We start from the raw sequence: 27,157 nt of genomic DNA, 5'->3' as shown, positions 1-27,157 counted from the left end.
AGCTCGTTTCAAACAGGCTGATCAAGGGAAAGCTCAGGATGTCACAGCAGCTAAAGGTAAGTGGCAGGTCAGTTCAGCTGAAACAGGCCCAGAAAGATGATTTAAAGCCATATGTCTACCATCCTGCTTCAAGCTATTCTAAATCTTGCTAAGAACAGCTATAAACTGCACCTACTGACTGATCTCTTCAGTGTAACCCTTCCCTGGCCTGGCATCTTTAAAAAGGGCAAAGCAGATGCAAGAGAGAGCACATGGTATAAAGGTCTGCCCTTCAAACACTTCTGGATGTTAACAGTCTTTAAAGCATCATTATTTTTACTCTAAAGCCACCTTGCTTTAGCAGAGCTTCATCCCAATTCTGTATTTGAAGCTTGTACTCTGTCTTCCTAATCAAGCAGGCTTTATTTTATGTAGTAAATTAGACAAGTGCAGAACAGATGGAAGCAATTCTTTTAATAATGTGCCCTTATTAATGGAAGGAAAGTGAATTATTGGTAACAAAACTGTTGGAGACAAAGCACAGGGGTATAAATACATGGAGTCTTGCCAAAATGGGAAGGGAGAAGGGCAAAAAGAAAGGATCTTTGTACAATGTCCACAGAAATATTTTTATCTATAGAAGTGCCTTTCAAAAACCTTTAAGAAAAATTTCCTAAAGTGACATTTTCTTGGGATCTTTCTTTAACTGCTAAACTTTTATAATGCTTTTGATAAAATCATAGTATGATTGAGAGAGCCATTGAGAGAGAGATAAAATGGAATTAATAATACTCCAAGAAGCAGAAATATATAGACAAAACTTAAGCAAAAAACTCTCAACCAAAAACTCTCAAAATGAACTATCACATCAACCCTCAGTTAATGAAGACTAACACCTCTGTTGTGGATGAACTGAGGTAAAGGAGACTCATTTCAGGCTCACAGACAGGTGAGTTACCTGCAATAATGCCCTGGCTGGCGAGCACCATGATGGCTGTTAAACCCACACTAAATATGGCACTCTGGCCAAAGTTGAGGAGAGCTAAAGTGGAGGTAGTCTTCAGGGAGGCTCTCTCATAGGTCTTCAGGAACTCATCATACCGTTGGGCTTCGTATTTTTCATTATTGAAATACTAGAATATAAACAAAAATGGGAAATGTGACAGTACAAACATGTTGGAGTGTTAAAGTGGCTGTAAAATCCAGCATGAACAGAGTGCAGTGACACACACACAGCTCCTCTCTAACAGCTGAAGGAAAGAATCACAGAATATCTTGAGCTAGAAGGAACCCACAAGGATCATGCAGCCCAGCTCCTGCACAGACACACCAATAATCCCACCCTGTGCCTGACAGAGCTGTCTGAACACTCCTGGAGCCCTGGCAGCCTCAGGGCCATGCCCATTCCCTGGGAGCCTGCTCAGTGCCCACCATCCTCTGGGTGAAGAACCTTCCCCCAATATCCAACCTAAACCTCCTCTTCAAGACTAAGTTTACTCTCTGCAGAAATTGATGGTCAAGGTGATTCAGCCATGAAAGAAACTTCTCATTCTTTATTAACAAAGAGATTTTTCCCACCCCCACTAACAACCTTCCTGCTACTCTGTCAGTGCCACGCACTCCTCTTCAAATGAATACTGCTTAAAAATATGCTATTGCTCCAAATATGCAGCCCTTTAAAGATGAATCTTATGACTCACTTCCCTAAGGCTGACAGAAGCAAGACAAAGAGCCTGGTAGTAAAGACTGGCCTTACCTTCACAGTCTCATAATTCAGGAGCGAGTCAATGGCAGCGTTACCGGCATCGTTGTCAGCTTTGTTCATTTCTATCCGAAACTTTGTCCTGGGAAAGGAAAGGAAGGCTTCATCCATCACTGATGCTTTTATTTTAGCTTTTATATTTTTCAAACCTGCATTAGTGTATAACTCTAAATTCCTTATAGAGTGTCAGTTAACTGTCTTCTCATTTTGGTCAGACTAAACAGTTCTTCTAGGCCTGAGATTCAAGGGTACTCTACTGCCTCAGCCTCTAAAAGTGAATTGTGGGGGAGCAAAATGGGGGAATGTAAGGGGACACAGCATGGGTGAATGAAGGTGGTATAGAATGTAATCTCATCCCCTAAAGAGTTGCAGCTGGACCAATTACTAAAGATTAGGAGCAGGCCTGATGTTAACAGGCCACATGTGCAGCAAATAAGAACAGTGTTATAAAAGAGTGGATTGGTGGCATCTGGAGTCAGATGGCTGCTGTGAGGACCAGGAAGAGTCAGTGCCTAGAGGAGCTGCCTATGAGCAACATTGAGGAGGTACAAAACTCTTGAGTAAGGAGACAACAATATGAAACCTTTGCTATATAACAACAACAGGGGAATATGACTTCACTGCCTGAAGCTGGAATTGGAGGATTAACCCCTGATATGTAAATGGACCAAACTTATAATTGTCTGAAAAACTCATGACCATTGTCCATCCAGGGTGTGTCCTTGGTGGTTTCTGCACTGCCCAAGGTGAACCCACTGAAGGCCTTTAATAAATTCCCACTTTATTCTCTTAATCCTAATATCTCTTATTCTTAATTCCAGGCAGCCACTGAAGGCACCATGCCAAGCTGAGGAAGATGAGGGCAGGGCCTGCCTTACCTCCACTGTGTGATTCCTATGGTGAACGCTGCGTAGGCTCCCAGGGTCCCCAGAGTGACCAAAGCAAACTCAGCACCACATTTGTAATACTGCAAGATTTCAAATCAAATAATAATAATAATAAAAGAATCATTATTGTTCTCAAAACTTCACTGATGTCTCCAGCTAGGCTATTCTAATTTTAAGACAAGAAATGATGGTCCCTCCCAACACAATCCCTGCTCTGAACAGCTTAAGGCTAAATAAAGGCTTAAACTCAAAAGGAAAGCAGCAAGAAGGATTTAGATGAAAAGATTGGAGGCAATAACCAAGAGCTAGTGTATATAATACTGCAAAGTTATTTTTCAAATTATAAAACATATAAATGCTGCTGATGCTTGTGCTGTTTTCACAAATAAGTATTTGTTTCTATGCTTTTTCAGATTTTGAAAGAAAGCTGGACTGTAGAAGAAGAAATAAATGGCCTTGCAAAACAACTTAGGAAGCATTTTCTGTACTTCAGGGCACATCAGGAGAGAAAAGCCCTAAGGAGGGTTGGCTGACAGCCAGCCTGGTCTGCAATTTCCACTGGTTAGAAAATGGAACCCAACAGGCATTTCACTGTTCCATTCAAACTTGATTAAGTCTCTCCAAAAAGACCAATAAACAGAACAAGATTCTTGTTTTTAATTTAAACCGAGATACATAATCATGACTCAGATTTTTGCACCCAAGTAACACCCAAAGATCCTGACTTCAAAGACAGAATGTGTGATTTATTTTGTAGAAGTTTAAATTTCAGGGCATTGAGCTTAAAACCTGCCAGGAGAAGCCTGTTTTCCAAAAGCTCATTTTCACTTTTAAGTTCTGGATAAGTCCAGATCAGTATTCAGGAAAGAGCCAACAATCACTCCCTCCTCTGTTCTGAATACACTGAACCACAACATTTTTATTCTGCTTCCTCACTATTCACCTGGGTATATTTGACACTTGTGTGCACAGTTTACTTTTCTGATTTCATTTTTCCAACAATTCTGAAGAAAAACATTAAAAACTGTCCACATAAATGCAACTGGCTGAAGAGAGGCTTTAAATGTGAAAACCACTTCAAATAAGCTTACTTAAAACAACAGATATTTGAACACTATAGGTTGCTCTCTTTTGAAGTAGTCGCTTTCACATTGTAAATTCAATTATTATTATTATAATTAGTAGAATTTGGTAAGAGCATTATTCCTAAATGAGACAATTCCAACTAAAGCACACTTACCAGAATTCCACTGACCAGAGCCACCTCAAACATTGTGGGGCCCAGGTTAAACACTAAAGCACTGAGAACAAAGCTGATGCCCCTGGTGCCCCTGTCGATGGTTTTTGACAGAGCTCCTGTTTGCCTGCTCAGATGGAAGGCCAGGTCCAGGTTGTGAAGGTGCAGGAAAACATTCTTGGCAATCCTCCTGATTGAATTTTGAGCTACCTTCCCAAACACTGCATTTCTTGCTTCATTAAATAATGCTGCCCCAGCTCTTGAGATACCATCTAAAAAGGAATGAAAAAGTTTACAAAATGAAAATAATTATATTTTCAACTTCCCTTCATGCATGAAATTACACTAGACTCATTCTTTATATATTTTCAACAATTTTAGTTCAAAGGTAATTTATACTTAATTGGCCCAAGCTTTATGCAATTTTTCATTTATAAACCATTGTGCACACATTTAAATCAGTTTCTTTTTATAGCTGGTTATAAGAAAGGGCAGGATTTATAATCAAGAATAATTTCTATAAGCATTATTTCATTTTTTAATTGGAATACCAGAAGCAAGGTCAGAGAATATTAGGAATAGACATCAACAAAGTGTAACAATGAAATTGTTACAACACTCTGAGGGCTGGAGCTCCTCTGCTCTGGGGGCTCTGGCAGAGCTGGGGGTGCTCACCTGGACAGCAGCAGCTCCAGGGAGAGCTCAGAGCCCTTTCAGCACCTGAAGGGGCTCCAGGAGAGCTGGAGTGAGACTGGGGACAGGAGATGGAGGGACAGGACACAGGGAATGGCTCCCAGTGCCAGAGGGCAGGGATGGATGGGATATTGGGAATTAGGAATTGTTCCCTGGGAGGGTGGGCAGGCCCTGGCACAGGGTGCCCAGAGCAGATGGGGCTGCCCCTGGATTCCTGAAGTGTCCAAGGTTGCTTGGAGCTTGGAGCAGCCTGGGATGGTGGGAGGTGTCCCTGCTCAAGGAATCTTAAAATCCCTTCCTACCCAAACTTGGTTTTAAACTGAAAGGGAGATGGTTTACATTTGATATTGGGAAAAAACTGTTCCCTGTGAGGGTGGGCAGGCCCTGGCTCAGGGTGCCCAGAGCAGCTGGGGCTGCCCCTGGATCCCTGAAATGTCCAAGGTCAGGCTGGACAGGGCTTGGAGCACAGCTTGTGCCCTTGGACACACAGAACAGCTCCCACTGCCAGAGGGCAGGGATGGATGGGATATTGGGAATTAGGAAGGGTGGGCAGGCCCTGGCACAGGGTGTCCAGAGCAGCTGTGGCTGCCCCTGGATCCCTGAAATGTCCAAGGCCAGGCTGGACACTGGGGCTTGGAGCAGCCTGGGACAGTGGAAGGTGTCCCTGCCCACAGATGACCTTGAAGGTCCCTTCCAGCCCAAACCCCTCTGTGATTCTGTGATTCACAAGCAGCTGTGATGGCCAGCAGAGCAAGGGGCAGGAGCTCTGCTGAAGCCCTCCCTCCCTCCCTGCAGCCCCTGAGGTCCCAGGCAGGGTCTGGAGGCACTCACAGCCCACGAGGACAGCAGTGGCCAGGGTGGCCGCGGTGCTCGGGGCATCGCCCAGGTTGAGCACGTTCCCAGACACCTCGTTCAGGCTGTCCACTGCAAACTTGAACATGAAGGGAACCAGAATATTCATGGCCTGAAAGCAGGAGCACACCAGTTAGACCATTTGCATTAAAACATCTCTGCAGCATGACTATTATTGTCTGAAATTGCTCTGCTGTTATATTTAGTCCTTGAGCACTTAAGTGCAGGTGAGTTTGCTCTTGACTTCAAGCAGGATGTTAAACCCTTGCTGCTGGCACTGCAGGGTTACTTTGTCTCTCTCACTGTCTTCTTTTAAATATGGATTTCTGTCCTCAACAAACCACACTGCAAAGGCCCTGGAAGTGAGCTGAGCTCTCAGGACAGCATGGCAAGCCCAGGAAATGAATCAAGCAGCAGCCACTGCATGGCACACACAGTGCTACTAAATTGTGCCATCATTTGGAGCTGTTTGCTCTTTGTGGTGCTGGCAGTATTCAGTGTGAAGAAGCTCAGTTCCACAGGAAACACTCACCTGCACTTTGCTAACACTGGCATGGATTCAACCAAAGCTCCAAGGAAGTCAAAGAAAATAAACCAACCCCTCCTTTGTCTCTGTTAATACTCCCCTAAAATTTAAATAATGCTTCTCATTTGCAACATCACTCCAAATATTATAAACCCTGGGGTTTGGCACAGCAGCACAAAAGATTGTCTGTACAGTGTATAAGACACTACAAATTACTGTACAAATATTAGTTTTCAAACAAAAAGTCACATCCACCACCTATCACCCAGTGTGCCCCTCTAGATGTGAAACCCCAAACAGATGGATATGTAAACACATCAACTTCAGCAGTTTTTTATTTGCACAACTGCAGCACAAGAAAAAATGGAAAATCTCACAGAAAACCTAAAATTCCTTGTTAATGCACCACTGTTACATTGCTCACTTATACCAACAAGAAAGGCAATTTACAAACAAACTTCATAAAATTAATAGAATTTCTTAATTCAAACTGCTCCTAACTGTTGAGATTTGAAAATAAGGACACAACTTTTTTAGCAGTTGAACAAGTAAGTTATGACCTACAATCTTACAATCACAGCAGATGTTAAAATACTTTACAGCAAGTTGAGTTAGCTTAAGGTTGGGCTTTTTTTTAGTATTTGGGAAAAACTTGTGAGGAGATGACAAATAATTTTACATGAGAAGAAACAAGAAACAGAAACCAGATTGATACAGATATTTCAGCTCTCTCCACCAAATGTTTTGGATACCCACTTAGATCTCAATTGTATTTAGGGACATCTGTCAGAGCTGAAAGCCCAGGGAAAAAAACTGTAGATAAATTGGATAAAACCAGATTTTGAGACAAAAGAGTGATAAAGTCATTCTTAAGTTCAGTCCAAATTCAAGGGGGAAGACAGAGTTCCAGAAGTTCTAATGACTGTCCCAGGATCCAATATTTCCAGTTTTACAAGTTATGGCAAATAGTGGAAGGTACAAACTTCACCAAGCAGAGTAATTGGGTTTTGAAAATATTTTTGTAAACTACAGATTTAAAGAATATAATGTAAATTAATTTTTTGAATCTGTGCTGTTAGTTTTTTCAGACAGTGTTTTAGGCTAAAGATTTAAATGCAAATGAGGAAGGAATTAATTTTCTCCTCTTCCCCCATGTGTTCCCTATGAAATACATTATAAAAAACACATCAAAATTCTCAACACAGCATGATTTAGGTAACTCTGAGAGGAGATACATGAGATCTGAGGGCACCTGGGTGAGGTTAGTGCTGGTTTGTTAGTGACTGAAAAGAGAAAGCAGCTGAAAGATCAGGTGTTACACCAAGTATTTCTCTGAAACTTGTCCAGAGCAGCCTGAGAGTCCTTCAGCCACAGCTCCCCTAACAGATGGGAACTGTGGAAATCTCAAATCCCTTCCCCAGTACAACCAAACAACTCCACTTTGCCTTCAGAGATACTGAAACTCCATTCTGGGGTGGCATTTTGTTCTTGATAAAGATGAATCCACTGCCATGTGAGTTCCAGTGACAACCAACATGACAAAGTGCAGGTTTTCCTGGGAGACACCTCTCAGGAGAAAATAAGAATATTGCCATGCAGATGGTCCTCATTTGCTGCAGATTCTCACAAATCTCTCTGCAGGGATTTTATTCCTCACTAGACTGTGCTACACTACAGGTAGTTTTGAAATAGAACCACAGATATATTTAAAGTCCATTTAAAGAAAAGAGATGTATTCTTTAAACTGCTGTTCTCCACTCACAATTAATTTAACTGGTAACAGCCTACAATTTTGTAGAAATGTCTTCTTTTACATCAATATAATTCTTCCCAATAGAGTTTTAAATGAAATTTAAAGCCTGGTCTCAGGTTATAGTTGTTCTGACTCCTGGAGGGTAAAGCTTGAATAAGAACAAGGCAGCACAGTATTGCATTTCATTAGCAATCAAGACAGTCTGCTTTCCAGTAATTTAAAAAGAAAAAAGTTAATCTTACAAAGTTTATAGCAAGAGATGAGAGGCCATTATTAGAAACAGGCCTTTCCTACTCAATTTGTTAAGTCAATGAGATCACGTTCACAGTAATGGAAACAAAATTTCATCCTTCTGCAAAAATTCACATTCTCTCTTTGTATTTGCTGGCACAGAACAAAAAGCTTTAAGCACACCTTGGTAGACCATGAAAATCTACCATGAAAAACAATTGTCTTACACAATATATCTGCACAGGCTTCCCTCCTCTGCCTAATGCCTGAAAGCTTGATAACAATTCCCATTAAAAAGACTCTTTCAATATGAATTTGTCCATTTTCTATTTCTGGGTTTGAATTAATAGCTTATCCTTGCTTGAATTTATTGGAAAGCAAATACAGCATCCCATGAAATCATCCCAACTCAATTGCCCACATTTAACAGCAGGTTGCCCTGGAATGAATCATGAGTAAATGAGTTTAAACATTTTTTTAATGACTGCACTGTTTTAAGCTGACAGTGCAGTATCATCTTTATTCCCCCATGGGACTACACTACATTTAAGGCAAACAGCCTTATCTTTCATTTTGCTCTTCCCAGCATTTTTTGTTTAATAAAGATGATGAATTAATGACAGCCTGAGCCCCAACAAGATAAAACTGGTCCACAGTGAACTGTTCTTTGCCAATAATTCAGTGAGAAATGTTGGCATGAGGATGACTGAATTTATCTCTGGACCAATATAAACATACACATTTGTGGAGATCACACAGAAATCTCCATCCCTTGTGGAGGCAAGACTGCTAAAGAAGCTCCAAAATGTTCTCCAGATGAGGGAAGAAGCACCTGCCTTTGTGGCTTCTTCAAATTTAATGATCACCTGAACTACACTTTTTCCAGTAGGGGAAAAAAAACTCAAACCAATTTAAACACTTTTCACCTGAAACTCCTCAAAAAGCCACCAATTTCTAAAGGTTTATTGCAATTATCTAACTCCATCTGAGCCCCCAGAAAGAGCTCAAACACCAAGATCACAGGAACATGCTTCACTGATCAGCTGGATATCGTTATCTTCGTGTGCAGGCAGAATTTGCAATTCAACCCTTGTGTCCTGCCTCCTCAGCCAGCCATTCCTGCTCTGAAACTGATGGAATTAGCAGTCAGTAGAAATGCAGAGAGTCTGAAAGAATTCTTTGGCTCATGAATAACACATGCCTGCTCTGTGACCAGGAGGCCAAAACCCATTGCAGGCTGACAGAGGTGACAAGTGATTTTGTCATATTCATGTGTTTAATCCAGCTCCTCAGAAGCCTCAGCACTTTTCTCCTTGTGCCACAGAAGAAAAAGGGAAAAAAACCAGAAAAGTTAGGAAGCATTTGCTATACAATCACCAGTAGAGAAGCCAAAAAAAGGTGGGAAAACATGGAAAAAGAAAATGCAGATATGCAGAAGCTGAGCAATGTCTGAAAACACAGATTTTCCCTGTGTACTCCTCTCACCTGCCTTCCTCTTGCATCCTTCAGATCATGTACACACATCTAGATAGGCTATAAATATTTAAGGTAAAAATTTCAAGTGTGTCATAATAATACAACACATCTTGCAAGGAAGAAAAGACCTCACTAGCCCTGGAGCAGACTCCATCCTGTCATAAAGAGCCATCCTAACAGCTTGCTTTGAAGGCTCACAATACCACGGGCAGTTATGTGGAGACAAAAAGGAACCAAAAATCACAATAATTTGTTCAATGACAGGCAACTGGGCCCCACAAAAGTAGTCAAGACAGATTGTAACTGCAGGCTCTTCAGTAACTGCACACAAACTGGCTTTTGTTTTGAAAGTGAATTTTACTGAACTGCAAGATTTAAAGAGACAAATTATTTCTCAAGCAGCAGCACAAGGAGAAATGAACTGCAGCTGTTTTGTGAGTAAGTAACCAAATTAAACTGGGGGTATATTCCTTACATTTTTCCCCCACAGCTGAGAATTTCATAACCTACCTGTCCTCTGTGATTCCTTGGAGTTCTCACAGAATAAAACTGAAGCCACCTTACATCCACAGTATTTTAACTGGAAATCTATTGCTGTAAATTCATAAAATCTGAAAATCTTTTGTCAAACTCAGAAGGAATTGGGCACAGGGTTGACAGAAGTGTTCCTTTTGGGGGAAGGTGACTTGCAGCAGCCATCATGAACATCCAGTTCTCTATGCAAACCCCCTCAGAACGAGGGGCCTTTAGACAAAATCCACACTAAGGACGTAAATCCTTCAGACACAGAATTCACTTTGTTCCATAGTGAACAAAGAAATCAGGACTGCAGTGAGGAAAAAGACAGGCTGGTGTTCCTGTGCTGACACAATGATATAGCAGAAAAACTTTACCAAACAGCTTGTGTGGTCTGTGGAGTGCATTGTAATTAACCTCACAGGCAGGCAGAACAAAGGGCTCCCAAATGGGATAATGAGGAAAGCACACACAATTACACATGGTGCAGGAAAGACACAGGTAAACCACTTTGTACTGCATTTTCTCCAGGACAAAGTGACCTTTTGTGTGCTCTGCAAGGGCAGCAGATGTTCAGGGCTCAAAGATGTGACAGACTCGCCACAGCTCTGGAATAAACTATTGCACATCACTTGTGTCACACTGACACACACACACACACAGAATGTGTAAAGCATGAAGCAATTCAAGAAAAGTTCTTCCCACAAAGGAAGAGTGAGCACAGCTCCTAAGATGAGGGGTAACTCCTTAATTTGCAATTACCCAACACAGCTTTGCAATGACAGAACAAAACAAAGAACAGCTAGGAGACATCCATAAAATTTTCCACCCCTGCCAGTTATGATATTTATTTTCCATGGAGAGTTTGCTGTGTGTTTTCCCAATGAAATCCTTGTTTGCCCAAACAAACATTCTCACAAAACACTTCTGCTTTAACAAACATCTCCTAAAACCTGGGCAAAGCTCACCAGGTTTTCTGCTTTTCTTCTGAGACTCTGCTCTGGACATCAGGGCTTCTGGGCTGCCTTGTAGAAATACAGAGTGGGAAACTTAAGAGAACACTTGAGATCCAAACATCAATTACTTCCCCAAAGAGTTAAATGATTTTCTGATGGGGAAACATCTCTCTCTCCCAGTAGAAATATAATGGCTCTTTTTTACACCAAATACAGAGCTATTTGCAAGAGTCAAGGTATCCTGGTCACCAATTTTGTTTTCTTAACATCCCAAAAAGCTGCTTGAAACATTAATAAGACTTCTTAAAGGCAAGGTACAGTGCTGCCACATGCAGGATTAGAGGCTGGATACACATTCTCCATCATATCCATACAACACTACAAATTAGGGAACAGGGAATGGGGGAGAAGAACAGGAAAAAATCCTTCAAACATTTAAAAAATTGCCTTCAGATTATTATTAACATTACTAATAAAAGTCTTTAAAAAGGAAGTGAGTGAGAATAATTTTCATTTCCACCTGGTAGATCCACATCACAAAACCTCAAGGCATCTGCATTTTGAGGAGAGTTTTAAAATGCAGTGGAAAGCAATGCTGTGTGTTTTGCCCAAAGGGGGAAGCTCACTTGCACAGTCCAGCCATATTCTGCATGTCATCACCTGCATTATCAGCAACATCCTGAGCTGCAGCACAACCCAAGTATCTGCTGGAGACAGTACCCACAAGTACCTGAGAGATAAAAACCCCTTGAGAAAGCACTGTAGATCAGCTCCAGCTCACAGAAATGAGCACATTTCTCTCCCAAGCACTCCTCTTTTAACACCTACAGAGCTGAAATTTGTCTCTTCTCTCTTTTCATAACATGGCAATGGTGCTGAGTGCTAATATTAGCTTTATGTTTGGTTAAAATTGCTGTACTTAAAAGCAACCCAGCTGAGCTGTATGTCTCAATGGAATTCACAAAACTTCCTCCCAGTGTTTTGCAATCAAATATTTCTTTTTTTTTATTTAAAGCAAAAGGAAGCTAACATTTGCTCTTCTGAACTATTTCTGCAAGGTTTGCATAGAATTTGAATCATATCCCCTTTTAATCTGCAGAACAGTTTTGCATTCCAAATTTTTTGAAAGAACAAATAAACACTAATGTTGTTGCAGGTAAGAATATAGATCCTCTCACATAATGAAATAAAAGTAAGAGCAATCTTCCATTTCATAATCAAAGACTACATGAAAATCATTTGAATGAGAGCAGGGTTGTTAAATACAAAAGGTTATACAGCTTCTCTCATATTAGGACACCAGGGGAGTCCCTAGAATAATTAATTCTCTGTTATCTCATAGAGAAATATCAACAGAGTGGAGCTCAAATCCCTTTCCACAGCACAGCAAGACCTGTGAATAGGCACCACCACATTGATCACATTCAGGGTTCAGAATGGGCCCTGCCTGACAGCACCACACAGGGAGAGAAGAACAGCCTTTAACTCCCGTTTCCTCTAATTTCTGGGGTAAAAAAATTAACCAGAAATGGAAAATCCTGGGCTAAACTAATGAAATCAAGGGAAACAAAAGTTCTAGCTGTCATCATCACCTCCCTAAACATGCACATGGGTATTCCCTGCAGATATACCCTGTTCCAAAATCCAATCTATAATTTCTCATATATGTTCCTGTGAAAAATCTTAGTAGCATAAAAGCCTTTAAATACCAGAAAAGCAAATGATTCCTTGCACAGATGAACAGCAGCTGTGGGAGTTTCTGCCCTTACCTTGGCACTGGCCAGGAAGCCCAGGGAAAGGGCGACCCTGGCGCGCAGGTCGGGCCGGTCCCTGGGCCACACGTAGGACAGCATGGCCCTGATGATCTTCTTGGCATCAATCTCCTTCAGCTGGGGGGGCACAAACAGAGCACTGCTTACACACAGACTTGGCAAGTAAAACAACTGTAAATAATGAATTTCATACACTTGGATCACTTCTGTATTTTATTTGGTAGGAAACAGACGTGACGATGCCCGACACCACGACTGCCTATGAACATTTCAAGGTGGAAGTTTTGGGTTTATGTCCATGACATGCCATTAAAATGTTCCATGTTCTCCAGAGCACCTGGCTGGCTGCAACTGGAACATAGAGAAAACCACAATTCCCCATCTTTAAACACTTCACTGACCCTTCTCTTCTTTCTCCTCAAGACTGCTGTACAAAAGTCAAGGGCTTGCTACTTCTTTTTTTGGAAGATGTTTTAAAATAGCAGGAGAGAAATGCAAAAAAATTAACAAATTAACAAAATAAGGCAAGAAGGAAGCCTGAAAGGTCCACAATAAACATAAATAGTTTGGAGAACATTCCCTGCCATGGCTAATCAGGCTAACAAGGCAGATGATGTACATGGCCACGTGCTGGCATTTTGTCACCAAATATCACTGCAGATGTATTGGAACATTACCCAGGATAAGCACAATGCTCAATATCACTGAGCAGTGTTTAAGGTTTGTTTTTTGTGAGGGGATTCAGCAATATCTGCTACAGGCAGCCCTAGCTTGAACTCCTAGAGTTACATTAAGAAGTTGGAGAATCTGCACACATTTCATGCTCAGGTTTTTGCACTCTAACAAAGTGTGACAAAAACAACGTGAGAAAAACTTGTATTTGCAAGAAACAGAACAAGATCTAGACACAACCTCAAGTTTTCACCTTTAAATGATGCTGTCAATTTTAACTGAATTCTTAAAATAGCTTCTCCTCCAAATCTCAAATTTTGCTCTAAGTAAGAGCACAATCCATTCAACAAGACAGCTTGAAAAACATTACTTTTTCTTTTTGTGTTTAAGTTTTCCTTTGGGATTATTTTTCTGTTGTTGGGTTTGGTTGCTGTATTTTTTTATTTTGTTGGGGGTTTTTTTGCTGTATTATTTTCCAGATGAAAAGATGTTTATCACTGACACTTCTGATAATAACACTGAACTCCCAAGCTAAATTATCTGCAGCCTAAACCATGTTTCCTAATTGACAACAAGTACCAACAACTCATTTTTCTGGGCTGGCTACACTGGGGTTAACTTGAAAGACACAAGGGTTATCTAAGGGAGAAAGGAGGGCAGCAAGGGCAGCTAATCTCCCCATTTCAGGCAATATTTTGTAGTGGGGAGGAGGGAGAGAAACAAAAAGTTAGTGCACACCTTTCAAAGATGACTCTTGTGACAGAAGTCAGTAGGAAGGGGGAGTGTTATAATAAATCTTCCTGTTTGAGGATAAACCAAATTAGAAAAGAAATTCTCTGTTAAGGTCTGGGGTGAATAAGTAAGAAAGGAGAGGTCTGTTAAAAGGTAAAATTGCTGAGGCAACCAGGGAAGCCAATCCTATAAAGGTAAGCTTTTAAAAGCACCAGGAAATTCATCTCAGTTTTTCCAGTCACAGCTTCAAGCAAAACCAAGGCATTTTGTCATCAAATGTCACTGCAAATGTATTGGAACATTACACAGGATAAGCACATTTCAAAGGACTTTTAAAAAATGGGTATATGGAAGATTTGTCAGTGGAGAGAGGATGCAAAAGTGCCTCTGTTGTGTCCTACCCTCTTAAAAATGGAGATATCTGCTGCAGCATATACATTAATCTTTCCATTTGAGCCCAGGATATGCATAAAAAGCAGTTCAAACATGTGGAAAATATCTTTGATCACCACTTACAGGTTAAAAGGAAGTTAAAAAAAATTGGTACCACATTAACACAAAAGATACAAAAGTGCAATCAGAGCAGTTCTAATTATATGTTGCTATTGGCTAGGCAGACTTTGCACAGAAAACCTATTAAAAGGAACAAAATATATTGGCTGCAAACAAGGAATCTATTTCCTTTTTTCATGGCTCTGAAGGGTGACAGAAGCAAATCCATTTAGAAAAAAGTCAGGAGGCAGCCACTCACTTGCCAAAGGCCTTGCAAAGGAACAAGAAGAAATATCAAAGGGTGCAAAATGCACACATATTACATCAAAGTTTACCATGAAATAAATGTTACTGTTGTACAGAAACATGAGTTAAAAAACTGTTTAAATATGCAAGTGGCAACATTAAGAATTCAAATGAGCAATCTGTTCAATGGACTCAGGCCCTTTTTTGATTCTCTGAGGTACATAAAGGTTAAGAGATGAATTTATTTCACCTCCTTTTAAATGGTAGTAATATTTAGCATTTTCTTTACAGGTCTATTTCTACAGGAATGGAAGGAAAAACATTATACAGCAAGGAGCAAAGAAGGAAAGCCTCTTCCTCTTCTTGAATGCAGCATGGCTCTAAAACACTCTGTGCAATACTGAAGGTTATTTGCAAAAGAATGACCATGGACCAACTTCCTGCCCCTTCTACCCATCCCATCCAGGTTCTGGACCTTTTAAAATACCTAAAGAGGGGGAAAAAAAAAAGAAAGCCATAATTCCTCTTCACCATCTCCATGGTTATTGAGCACTGCAAGGCACTCACTGGGCTGACCCTGTCACTTGGTGGATAAAGGCTGTGCCAGGATGATGAGCTGTCACAAGTGGGATACAAGAAAGGGGTAGTTTGACTGGAATTTAAGCTGTCAGAGCTGATGAAGAGAGAAAGACACAATTCTGGCTCCCTGTGTGCTCCCTCAGGCAGCTCTATCATCCCTTCCATTGCACCAGCACAACTTTCTCCCCTTGCATGAGGTTATTCTCCCAACCAGCACCAAAAAATCCCCCAAAGCTGGTAAAGATCAGTTCTAATCCCAGCACTCAGCACAGCAGCCACTGCTGTAAGCAGATTTTGGAATTTTAAAAAGTGAAAGTTTCTTTAGTAGTGAAGGTAATGTGCCCTGCACTCTGTGCTCAGTGCTGTAAAAGGGGCAATTTAAAATGTCACTTCCAAAGTCAGAATAAACAGCCTGGTGTTTCAGAAAATATCTGCAACAGGGAAAGGTGTAATAGAGCTGACAGATATCTCACCTGCAGTTCTCCTAAAAGTATAATCCTAGGAGAAAAAATGCAGTGAATGGGGTGCCAGTATTTGTACCCACTGAATACAAGTGCAAGCACACAGGAGATACAGGAGCTGCACTTGGAGCAGCAGAGCTTCTCCTTCCCTTCAGTTTTGCTGAGAAATTCCTGGCAAAGCCAACATTACCTGTTATTTTCCACTCCTCACACATTTCAACTTCTCCACAGCTGGTCCTTGCTGCTTTCCCCTGAACAGCTGGTATTTGTTTGGTTAGACAACAGCCTTAACTGACCATGGCCTGTATTAAACAGTTTCAGCTGCATTTATTGCAATAAAGAAGTTAAGAGATTGATTTCCACAGGAATAGCTGCAAGTGGAGGCTGAAGGGAGAATGCCAATGGAATTTTACACTGCCAGCAAATTTAAAAAATATCATCTGGCATCAAAATTTTTGGATAACATATTGCTAGTGAGTTTTAGCATTAAGGAACATCCCACATCCCTTAAGGTTATTTGTGTTGTGGTAAACAGAACCCTCAATTTCCTTTCTGACCAGAGAAAACCCTGGAATTTAAATATGTCAAACAGGGAAGGAGACTCAGGTTTGAAGTCTGTTTTGCTCAGGAAATCTCTGAAAATCTCTTACACCTGTTGCAAGGAGGGTTTAAAAGTGAGTCTGAAGTTAATGTTACATGCACAGCCCTGGTACCTATGACTGGAGACAGGAAATTATTTTGTTTCCCCTGTGCCTCATGCAGAAAAGATCAGAGATGTTTACTAAAACAAGCTGGCTACACCTCAGGTTAGGAAATTCCCTCTCACTATAAAACACACACATCTCCTGACTTCTGCCTGTAGCACAAACAGGTCTGGATTCAATGAAGGGCAACTCTCAGATAACAACTTGAAAGAAAATCCTAAATTGAAATCTTCAATTTCTTTACAACTGAAGAATTGTAGGAGAGACATCATCAGAACAGTTAAACCAGCAGAGCAGCCCTGGAAGACCTGGATTCTGAAATTGAAAGTTGTTTGTCATCAATGAGATCTCCATTAATTTTAGAGAAGATTCCACCCAGGTCTGAACAAGTTGGAAGACCTGGATTCTGAAACTGAAAATTGTTTGTCATCAATGTGGTCTTCATGAATTTTAGAGTGGATTCCACCCAGGTTTGAACAAGTTATAACCATTGACACAGAATGATTCTGCAAACACACAAAGCATCAGAAATAAGTGTGCCCAGGAAATGAGAGGATGGAAGTTCTGTACACTCAGAAGCTTTGATTTGGCAATTTTAATCACATAGTTGATACTGTCCTGTTTTAACCAAAAGTTTGCCTCATTTTCTGATTGTAATCATTTGGTCTAATAAAAGATCCTGCTTCTCCTCATATACCATCATCATTACTTTAATGTGCTTCCTGAATAGAAACACAGTCAAAACATACCAGAGGTATTACCATTAATTCCAAGTAAAAATGAACACAGTTTAATTGCTTCTCTCCCCTCCTATTTCAAGTGTGATTTTATCAAGTGATGCAACAACCCAGGAGCTGATTTCCACCATCCTGTCTGCCAAGTCACAGGCAAATATCAGTCACAAACCAGATCAACACACCAGTGAATGACAAGGAAACATTTTCCATCCAAAGAATCCAATCCAGGGCAATTTCAAGGGTGTAACAGTAAAATGGTATTTTTAAAAAATAAATAAAGCCCTTCAACACCATTATCACACATTTGGTGATTTAAGAGCTAGCAAGTCTACACTGACAATTTAACAGTATCTACTACAATATTTATGTATCTGCCAAGAGAATTTTGGACAAATTGCTGCTTGAGGTCTTCAGTTTTTAGGTTCAGGTTTTTTGGGGAAGCTGATAGCATTTTTTATTTAAAAAGCAATAATAATTGAGCAAGTTTTACCCCTTCCTTTGGATCTGTGTGAAGCCCTCCACCAGCATGGCCATGCCAACACATCCTCTTCTCCATCAGCTGCCACCTGGGCAGGATCTGTGTGAAAATGAAAAGTCAATTTGCAAGAACCTCAGGAAACAGGCACATAAAAGGCAGCAGAAAGAACTACTGGCTTGTTTTACCTCCCTCATCATCAAACAGTTTAAACTTGTTTTAATAAAAGATCTCACCTCCCTCTAAAAACCTTGCTTAAGAAAACAGTAATAAAAAAGGGATATAATAATCCCAGCAGCCAGGAGGGAAAGATAACAGATCCTTAAATATTGAAAATGAACTGAACACAGGAAAACCTTGAGGTTTTGGAGGATAACCATACTCAGGCACATTAATGTAAAGTGGAACACATTTAAGCAATAATACTCCCTCCATGTATGTAAGGGTAGCTTTACTTGAGGGCAAAAAATGAGATAAATCTGCTTCCCACTTGTCTTTGCTCCCAGGATGGGAATGGGAATGTTATCCCATTGTTTGGAAAAGAACCTGCTTGTTAAAAACAAATTCACTTCTCTTAGCATGTGGCCAAGATGCCCTGGGGAAAATTTCTGAATTTATTTATGCATGTAGATGTATTAAAAAATAACAATCACTACCACCAGGCATTTTTCCAAGTTCAAAGTGCCTGCCACAAAGAATGGACCTGTTAAAGCTTTTCAAAAAAGAATCTGCTTTTTGTTTAAAAGATTTGCTACATGTTGGCAATTTCTAAGTTTAAGTTATGTAAAAGCTCATTAGCAATCTTATTTTATGTATGTTGGTTGATAGCAGACCCCAGGGTTTCCCAAATCAAAATGTCACTTTTCACATTTTAAAGTAAAGCATCAAAAAACCAAATCTAAGTAGATTTCATGCTCTGAAGTCACAATGACCCTCAAAAGATTTTAGCTACTTAAGTCAGCTGTGAGTGGTGATTTTATAATTAAAAACAAACAAAAAAAAACAGGCAAGACAAACACATTTCTCAGCTTCATTCTAACAAGTCTGTTACTCAGAAATGTGTCAATTCTTCCACAAACAGGAAAAATTGCAGCTGCCCTGTGTTTGCAGTGGTTTTAAGGCAAGCAGACCTCATAGGAGTAAGAGCCTGACATCCTGATGAGAATATTCTACAATCTAAGCAGAATTTTGAAGGAATAAAGCCCTACATATTGAAGGAAAACTCAGTTTCCTAACTGGATATTTTCTGTGCTTAATAAATGAATCTAAATATCACCACAAAACCCACACTTTTAAGATCTCTTTTTTGAAGTTACTGTGTTACCATTAGTTTGCAGAGATTCAAAAAGATTTCTAGGGGCAGAAACATAAGTTGCCATTTAACTTCAGAACTGTGAATAGTGAAATTAAAAAAAAATAAAAGCAACAAGAATCTAAACTGAAAGATGCTGCAAAGGCTTAAGTTTCTCATGACCTGCAAGTTGGAAGAACAATTTATACCCACCTCTGAATGCTCCAATAATGGTCTTGAATAATTCCCTCCCAGGCTGTGCCATGATCCTTGCCTGCAGACTGGTGGAATCTACAGAATAAAACAGGAAGAAAAAAGAAAAAAAAAAGAAATGAAAACAGAGTCATGCAGAACATGCACTTCATATTCAGAGAATATTCATCTAGTTTATGTAAACAAGCAGAACATGAAAAAAGGCAGATGGCTTTGTTTTTTAACAACTGACCATAGAAAAAGAGAATTGGTGGGGAGCAGCTGTAAAATAAATTACATTCACACATCAGAACTGCTCAGTGACAATGAACTGCATTTCCCTTCCCTGAATCCCCACTCTCATCAGACTTTGTTTCTTCTGTACAACAAAAGCCCAGCTTTCCCTTTCCTCTCATTTTCATTTTCTCCCAGGTTGTCTCCTGAATTCTTTCAAACAGTCTTTTGTCCTGTTTTTCATTAAGAAATGTTCTTTTTATGCTTATAGCTTCTGCCATTCCCAACTGCTCTCAGCTCAGCTCATGCCATGCTTGTCTCCAGAAGGCAAATCCAAGCTCCAGCTTTGCCTGGCAACCCTGGGACCATGAGAGAAGTGGAGCAGGGCTGGCAGCAAGTTCTGGGTTAGCAGCACACAATAAATGCAATATTCACAGACCCTGCAATGCACTTAACCTGTAATACACAGCTGGCAGAACTGCACCATGCTCCACATGTTACCTTGCCAAGCAATCCATATTTTTGTGTTTTAAAGGGCTAAAATAGTTCAAAAGGAGCATTTGTTTTCCTCAGAGGGAGTGGCTGGGAGTCCTTCCCCATGGCAAAGCACAGGGACCTCTCCTGGTCAGCACGGAGGGTGCACATCAGCCCTGACACTCAGGATTCCATTCCACTGCTCTGGGACAGAATTAACCTCACTCCAAGGTATAACAATCACACCAAGAGGTGTTTGTCCAGCCCATGGCAAAGGACAAACAGAAAAAAAAGAAAATAAAAAAAGAGGGACTTGATCATAAAAAAGGTAATTTTAACCTTATCAAAGAGCAGCACCATCATATATTTTATACTTTGCCTTAAACATCCTTTTCTTCCTCACACATATCTCAGTTAATAATTTCATGAGTCATTTCAAAGAAAATTAAAACCATTTCTCCACAACTTATCACATGCACCTGCTATTCCAAATATTTCTATGACATTATATAGAGAAAGAGTGAACATTATCATTATATATTCTGCATTTAGCAGAGCTAACTGGCCTGGGTGAACCATCCTGATCCTTCCAAGACCTGGCTTAAACAAAGGAGCTGCATTTCTAAAGCATTTCCCTGTAGATGCATTCCAGCTCTGTGTCAGCACAGAGGATTCCATCTACAGCAAGACATTTCCCACAGGAATGTTGACAGTGCCATGAACAGAAAATATAATGGAAAAAATATGCTTCAGCAGTTTTGGAAAGTAGCTAAATACTGTTTTCTGGTATGTATACACAGGACAGCAGAGAAATGTTTCACTAAAGTTCTCAGAGTTCACTTCTGACTGAAAGATGAAGCAAACAACATCACAGAAACTGAAACAGCAGCAGATTTGGTCTCAATTACTGCATTATATAAATAGTCTGATTTCTTGACTGATGCTATGAACTGTCATGGGGTTAAGTCAGCAAAAACATGAAAGGTTTTGCACAAGATACACAGAAAAACCTGTTCTTATTTTCAGTCTTGAGCCTGGAAGAGTGGAGGTTTCGATCCTCTCTCAAGCTCCTGCTAAAAACAAATCTGAGCAGAGAAGCAAAGAGTTAAACAAGGTGAACACTTTCCTTTGTGGTAATTCCTGACCATCACAGCACAGAGAGCCCAAATGAGAGGGGCTGCAGCTTCCCCTGCCTCTCCACACTTCCTGAGCACTCCACTTTCCCTCACCAGGGCTCCCAAGAGCTTTAAGACTACAAAGCAAAGCCATCCTTTAATCTAATCACAACACATAAAAGAAGCAGGTTATTGCTTTAAAGAACCAGGAGCAAGTCCTGCTTATTGCAGAATTTAACAAATAATGCAGGCAACTGAAATTCTGGCATTTCCTACCTCCTGAATGCCTGACTCTGCACCATTATGTTCTTTTCATGTATTTTTGGATATGATTCTCTAAACTCTAAAGGATGAAACAGATGTCTAGTACTGATTGCACATAAAAGTCATGTTGTTAGAGTGTCATGACTGTGGGTAGTAGTTTAAATGCTACAAATGCAAACAAACAACAGGGATTAAACACATTTGTGCAAGGTCAAACCCACACTTAGAAGCTTCTCTCTGGAATATGCTATGTTGTGTTCCAGACATGCTGCACTCATCTCATGGGGACTTTTTTTAACTAACTGTAACAGAAAAGATAACTGAAGGTGGGATTCAGGTTCCTCTGCAGCATTTGAGTCCCACAGTTAATCCTGCTGAGTTTACAGGGCAAGAAAAGAAATGATGCATAGGAAAGAAAATGGAGGAAAACGAGAGAAAAAGGTGAAAATATTCTGGTATGAAGATAGGCTAAAGTGTCACCAGAATGAACAATGCAAACTTAACTGGAGCTGCATTTACCAGTGGCCAATGTGCAATTGCTCTGGGCACTTGGATGGATAAAGGAAGGGACCTTGAAGCTGACCCAGTGTCACCCTCTCCACGGGCAGGGACATCAGGCTGCTCCAAGCCCGTCCAGCCTGGCCTGGAACTGTCGCAGACATTTCTCCACAGAAATCCTTTCTTTCCGATTTCTGTGTCTTTGGGAGGCCAGAGGCTTCAGAAGACAAGGTAAACAATTATTATCAGATGCTGTGGAATGCAACAGGAACACCTTGACTGGCTCATTTCCTATGTTTATAATTAAGGGCCAATCACCAGTGCAAGCCAGGGGACTGAGTCCTTGAACACAACTTTGTTGTAGATTCTTTCTATCTATTCTTAGGCTAGCCTAGCTGCTCTGCAAACCTCTCTCTTTATTCTTTTAGTATAGTCTTAATGTATTCTATATAATATCTTAATAAATCAAGCCTTCTGATTCAAGAAACAAGATTCACCGTCTCTCTCTCACCAGCTGTGACCCACTCAGGCGCGGTCATATGGAACCCTCCCAGGATGGAGCATCCTTCCCCACAGCAATTCCAGGTGTCCATTTTTATAGAGATTGCTGCCCTGCTCAGCAGCAACTCCTCTCTAAAGGGGTTTTACAACTCAGGGGATTTCCAACAGCCCCACACAAAGCAGGTGTGCCAGGGACTGTCCAACTGCACCTTCAGAGGCCAGAGAAGAGAATTCAGCGATGCACACAAACACATGAAGTGTCAGCACAGCAAACATCAGTGCCATTTTACAGAACAGACCAAGCTCCAAGTGAAAATAAGTAAATAACTGAAGAAAAATAGAAATAAATGTTAACAAAAATACCTGAAAGTTCTCTTGCAAGCCCTGCCAGAGCCATGGATATTATTAAGTTATGCAGAAGGACAAGCTCTTTATCACCAGCAGCTGGAAGGGCAAGATAATGGAAGGGAAAAGCCTCTATTCTGTTCTGTTACAGTTACAATAATTTACACAGCCCTGCTTCCTACAACTGCCAAAGCTCTCCCTCAAACAAACTTCTCAATGTATTTCTCTGCTTATAAAGATTCCTAGCAAAATAATTATCCTTACTTAAAGGCTGTTTGACCCTTCCAGTCAAAAGCTGTTTTCTTTCCATTTGGCTAATTTAACTAATTTTTAGATTCATTTAATTTCCATATTTACACTGAACAGAATTTGTCATTGCTTTTATTTTGAGTATAGGGCGAAGTTCTACAAAAACCAACCAAACAAACAACAAAAATCCCCAGAAGTTTCCTAGAAAAAAACCCAACAGCAATTGTTCAGTTACTCATAAAGTTATCCAGCCAATGTTCCAGTTCTGTACTGAGCAGAGATCCCAAATTCCAAACACAAGTTTTGACATGATGAGGCCCTGCCTGCTCCAGCCACAGGAGGGTGAACTGAAGGAACTGTGGTTATGGAAATTCAAGCTGATCTCAATAGTAAAAAATGAGGCCTGATCCCAGCTCCTGAAACCTGTTTTTCCCCTTCATAAATTTAGATTTTTTTCCTCTCCAGCATACAAATGTTATGTGGCTTAGTATTCAGAATCTAATCAAAACTACTGAAAAATATAAATGTGAGGGGGGAAAAAATACTGGAATCTGTATTGTAATAACACCCAAACAACTCTATTGTATTTGACTCTCATGGTACTAAGTCCCATAGAAAATATATATTTTGTATACAATTACGCTTACAATTAACTGTAAGCTTAAAAAAATCTACAATGGACATGAAACTATGAGGACAGGAGACCAAGCACCACATGAATGCAAAGCAGAGCAGAAGGATGAGAGCCAAGTCTTTGAAATTAACTTTTTCAAAAAGAATGGTTACAACTTTGCTCTTACAGCCATTTCACAGAGCTCCTTCCTGTCTTTAATCCCATTTTTCCTCAGGAGTTCAGCTATGGCTGTGCTGTCCACCAGCTTGAGCTGAAACAGGCACAGCTCTTGACTGACCTGGCTCTGGTGCCACAAACCTCTGTTATTTAATTTTTAAAAATATATAATTTATATATATATAATTAAAGCAGAACTGTGGCTGTGGAGTTCACTCCCAATGGGGTTTTACCCCAGCACTGAGGAGCTCTGCTGTAACCACAGCAGGGAAAGTCCTTCCTGTCAGGAAAACACATCTTCCTCTGTCAGCAAATTTATCTAAATGCTTGAAAAACCACGTCCCAGAATTCTGAAAGGCATTATAACCAAAAAGCCCAGGACACTTAAGTTTGAGCCTCCTGTTAGAGTTTTTGTTTAATAAAATAAATGCTCTTGCATTTCATGAAATCTAATATTCAGCCAAATAGAGCTTGATGCAAAAGTGAAAATTCAAAAGTGAAAGATCATCAAAAAATGCATTCATTGAGCACTTTCTAACACAAAAATGCCTAGAAATTGAAAAGCCAAAGAGAGGAACACACACACACACATATATAAATATATATATATATATATCCCACAGATGTAATATTTACTTTCTAGTTCAGCAAATCCACATTTAGTGACACGTGGCAATTAAAACTGCTCAGCAGGGACTGGCATTTCTCACATGAAAATAAAGTCATTCAAAAGGAAAGCAGGAATATAATTAATACTTCTATTCATCACCATGATAACATTGCTGTTTGTTCCCTAACAGCTGAAATTCATCTCCAGGAACACCAGACAATACCGAGTGTTCAGGTGTATTTAAATGCATGCAAATACATGGGGAAAATATTTGATCTGCATCCACTTTAGCTCTCAGCCTCTTACACAAGTTTCAAAATTAAAAACTCCAAAATTTGCCCTTTCAGTCCTGCTCATCTCATTTAGTACCATAAAGTTAACCATAGTCCCTAACAAAATTCTGCCTGTCGGGAAAAACTAATCAAGGCGGGTGACAAAGGAAAGTTACTCATAAACAGCAGCAATCTGAGAGGATAAAGAAGTTTATTATCAAACAGAGTTACAAGCTGAGAGTTTATGAAAGTTCATTCCCTCAGTCTTTGGGATACCAAAGATAAGTCACTTTGAAAAATGCACGTGAATTACCAAAAGCTGGATTTAGTTTGAGATAAAGTACTCAATACTTTACTTGGAATAAAAAATATTTCGCTAGGGCATATTACAGCGTTCCAAAAGGGATTCTATGTCCACCTGCCGGTCCGCACGTAGCGGCGGAATCACGAGTCGGGCACTACACAGTGTTCAGTATCCGCCCAGAGACACTGAGGGCTTTAATGCTGGTCACAAAGAGAGCCCACGGCACCCCCGGCAGCTCCGCACGAGTGTCCCCGGGAGCCCCGGACCCCGCGCGGCGGGCACCGATACCGGCCCGGCGGGCGCCGGTACCGGCCAGGCAAGGACGAACCGGGCGGTGCTCGCAGAGCGGGCGGAACAGCGCTGCGGGCACCGGGGCCCCTCAGCGCCCAACCCTCACCCCCTCATGCCCAACCCTCAGCCCTCACCGCTCACCGCCCGCCCCTCATCCTTCTCAGCCCCCAGCGTCCCCTCAGCCCCTCACCGCCCGCCCCGGCGCCCCCACCCACCTGTACTCCTCCCGGGGCGGCTCGAGGGCCTCGCCGTCCGCTCCCCACGGCTCCTCCGGCGAAGCAAGCGAGGGTGGCGGCGGGCGGCGGGCGCAGCAGGGCCAGGGCGAGCAGCAGCCGCCGCTTGCGGGAGGCTGCGGCCGCCAGGCCCCGCGGTGCCCCCAGCACCGCCATCTTGCGAGGGCCGGGGCGCAGGGGATTGTGGGACGGCGGCGGACCCGCGGGAGGGGTGGGCCGGGGCGGGGCGGAGCGGGGCGGGTCTGGCCGCCCTGAGGGGAGGGTGGCTCGCGGTGCTATGGCGGGAGCCGGGCTCGGCTGCCCTCAGAGCCACCACGGCGGGCAGAGAGGGGCTGCCCTGGGCCTCCTCCTGGTATTCTGTGAGAGGAGCTGCCCCATGGTGGCCCAAGATGGGCAGCTTTGAGCACCACCATAGCACTCTGACAGGGGCTGCCCTCGGCTCCACCATGGCACCTTGAGAAGGGCAGCCCTCAGCCCTGCCATGGTACCCTGAGAGGAGCTGCCCTCATTCCCCATGGTGCCACGAAAGGAGATATCCCGAGCCACGGTGCCCTGAGGGAGCAGCCCAGAGTACCACCATGGCACCCAGAGCAGGGCAGCCCTCAGCCCCACCATGGCACCCAAAGAGAGGCAGCCCTCAGCCCCACCATGGCACCCAGAGCAGAGCAGCCCTCAGCCCCACCATGGCACCCAAAGAGAGGCAGCCCTCAGCCCCACGACTGGACTCAGGAGCAGCCCTGAGTCCTGCCATTGCACTCTGAGAGGGGCTGCCTACTGCCCCATCATGGAGCCCAGAGATGAGCAGCCCTTTGCCCCACTATGGTGTCTCAAGTGTCCCTGAGTGCCACCACAGCACCTCCCAGAGGAGCAGCCCACAGCCCTAGCAAAGCATGCAGTGAGAGGGGCTGCCCTCAGTCCCACAACATCCCCAGAAAGGGGCTGCTCTCAGTCTTGCCATGGCACCCTGAGGGGGACAGGCACACCCCTGCCGAGCTGGGAATTAACCAGGCCCTTCTAAGCCGGAATGAACAAGGGAATGAATGAAGGGCTTTCATGCCCTTCTCAGAAACCTTTCTGTTCTGACTGTGCAGATAAAAGCCTGCTCTTTGAGGCACTGCACTGTTGGAATATGGGTGTCCTCAGCACCAACTGCACAGTTGCAAGCACGGCTCATGTTGGTCAGCAGCTCTGTCAGTACTTCACGCAGGCTGCTCATTCCAAGCTGCTGCTAGCACTCCCACACTTTGTCCTGGTGCAGCTGGACACTGTCATCACTGCGCACAGAAAGAGATGCTCATGTTGGCACACAGTCTCTCTGGATTTTGGGTCCCCCACAGAGCAGCTGCCCAGGCAGTTTCCTTGCCTGGGGCACAGAAAAGCCCTGGCTCCAGCACCATGAGGGAGCTCAGGCCGGAGGGGAAGGTGTGGATGGCACGTGAGATGATGCATCTCCATACACACCTAATCCTGTATTGCACACCCTACCTAGGGTTAAATTCTGAGCTACCTCAGAGGCCTCTTCCTGCCCACACAGCTTAGTTGTAGTTCCTTTGAGCCAGAATAATGCAGCAATAGTACAGTTCCTAATTAAACACCCACTTAGGAAGATAGAGCTGTGCCATGGATTACATTTCCAGTGGCCTATATACTCCCATGTGATCGGCATGCAGAGCTGTCAGAAGGCTGGAGCTCTGTGTGGCACTTCTAATCACACAAAGATTTCTTCAAAGCTACCAGAGCTTGACTGCTGATGCTC

General features: G+C 42.0%; 1 protein-coding gene across 1 annotated transcript in view; it reads right to left on the bottom strand.

The window, feature by feature from the left end:
* Window positions 1-25,557, bottom strand: part of ABCB7 (ATP binding cassette subfamily B member 7) — a 37,096-nt gene extending 11,539 nt beyond the window's left edge. Inside the window, exons 1-9 of the mRNA XM_058032613.1 lie at window positions 25,384-25,557; window positions 19,243-19,320; window positions 17,754-17,840; window positions 12,638-12,757; window positions 5,390-5,522; window positions 3,869-4,137; window positions 2,620-2,708; window positions 1,736-1,823; window positions 938-1,112 (exon numbers count right to left, since the gene is read on the bottom strand). Coding sequence (XP_057888596.1) covers window positions 938-1,112; window positions 1,736-1,823; window positions 2,620-2,708; window positions 3,869-4,137; window positions 5,390-5,522; window positions 12,638-12,757; window positions 17,754-17,840; window positions 19,243-19,320; window positions 25,384-25,557 — 1,213 coding nt within the window. The remainder of the gene's footprint in view (window positions 1-937; window positions 1,113-1,735; window positions 1,824-2,619; window positions 2,709-3,868; window positions 4,138-5,389; window positions 5,523-12,637; window positions 12,758-17,753; window positions 17,841-19,242; window positions 19,321-25,383) is intronic.
* Between the last annotated feature and the right edge of the window lie 1,600 nt (window positions 25,558-27,157).

The sequence above is a fragment of the Melospiza georgiana genome, chromosome 12 (genome assembly GCF_028018845.1).
Source record: "Melospiza georgiana isolate bMelGeo1 chromosome 12, bMelGeo1.pri, whole genome shotgun sequence".
In the NCBI taxonomy this organism is placed as follows: Eukaryota; Metazoa; Chordata; class Aves; order Passeriformes; family Passerellidae; genus Melospiza; species Melospiza georgiana.
The sequence above is the reverse complement of the archived record's forward strand: the minus strand, read 5'-3'. Positions and strand labels throughout refer to the sequence as shown.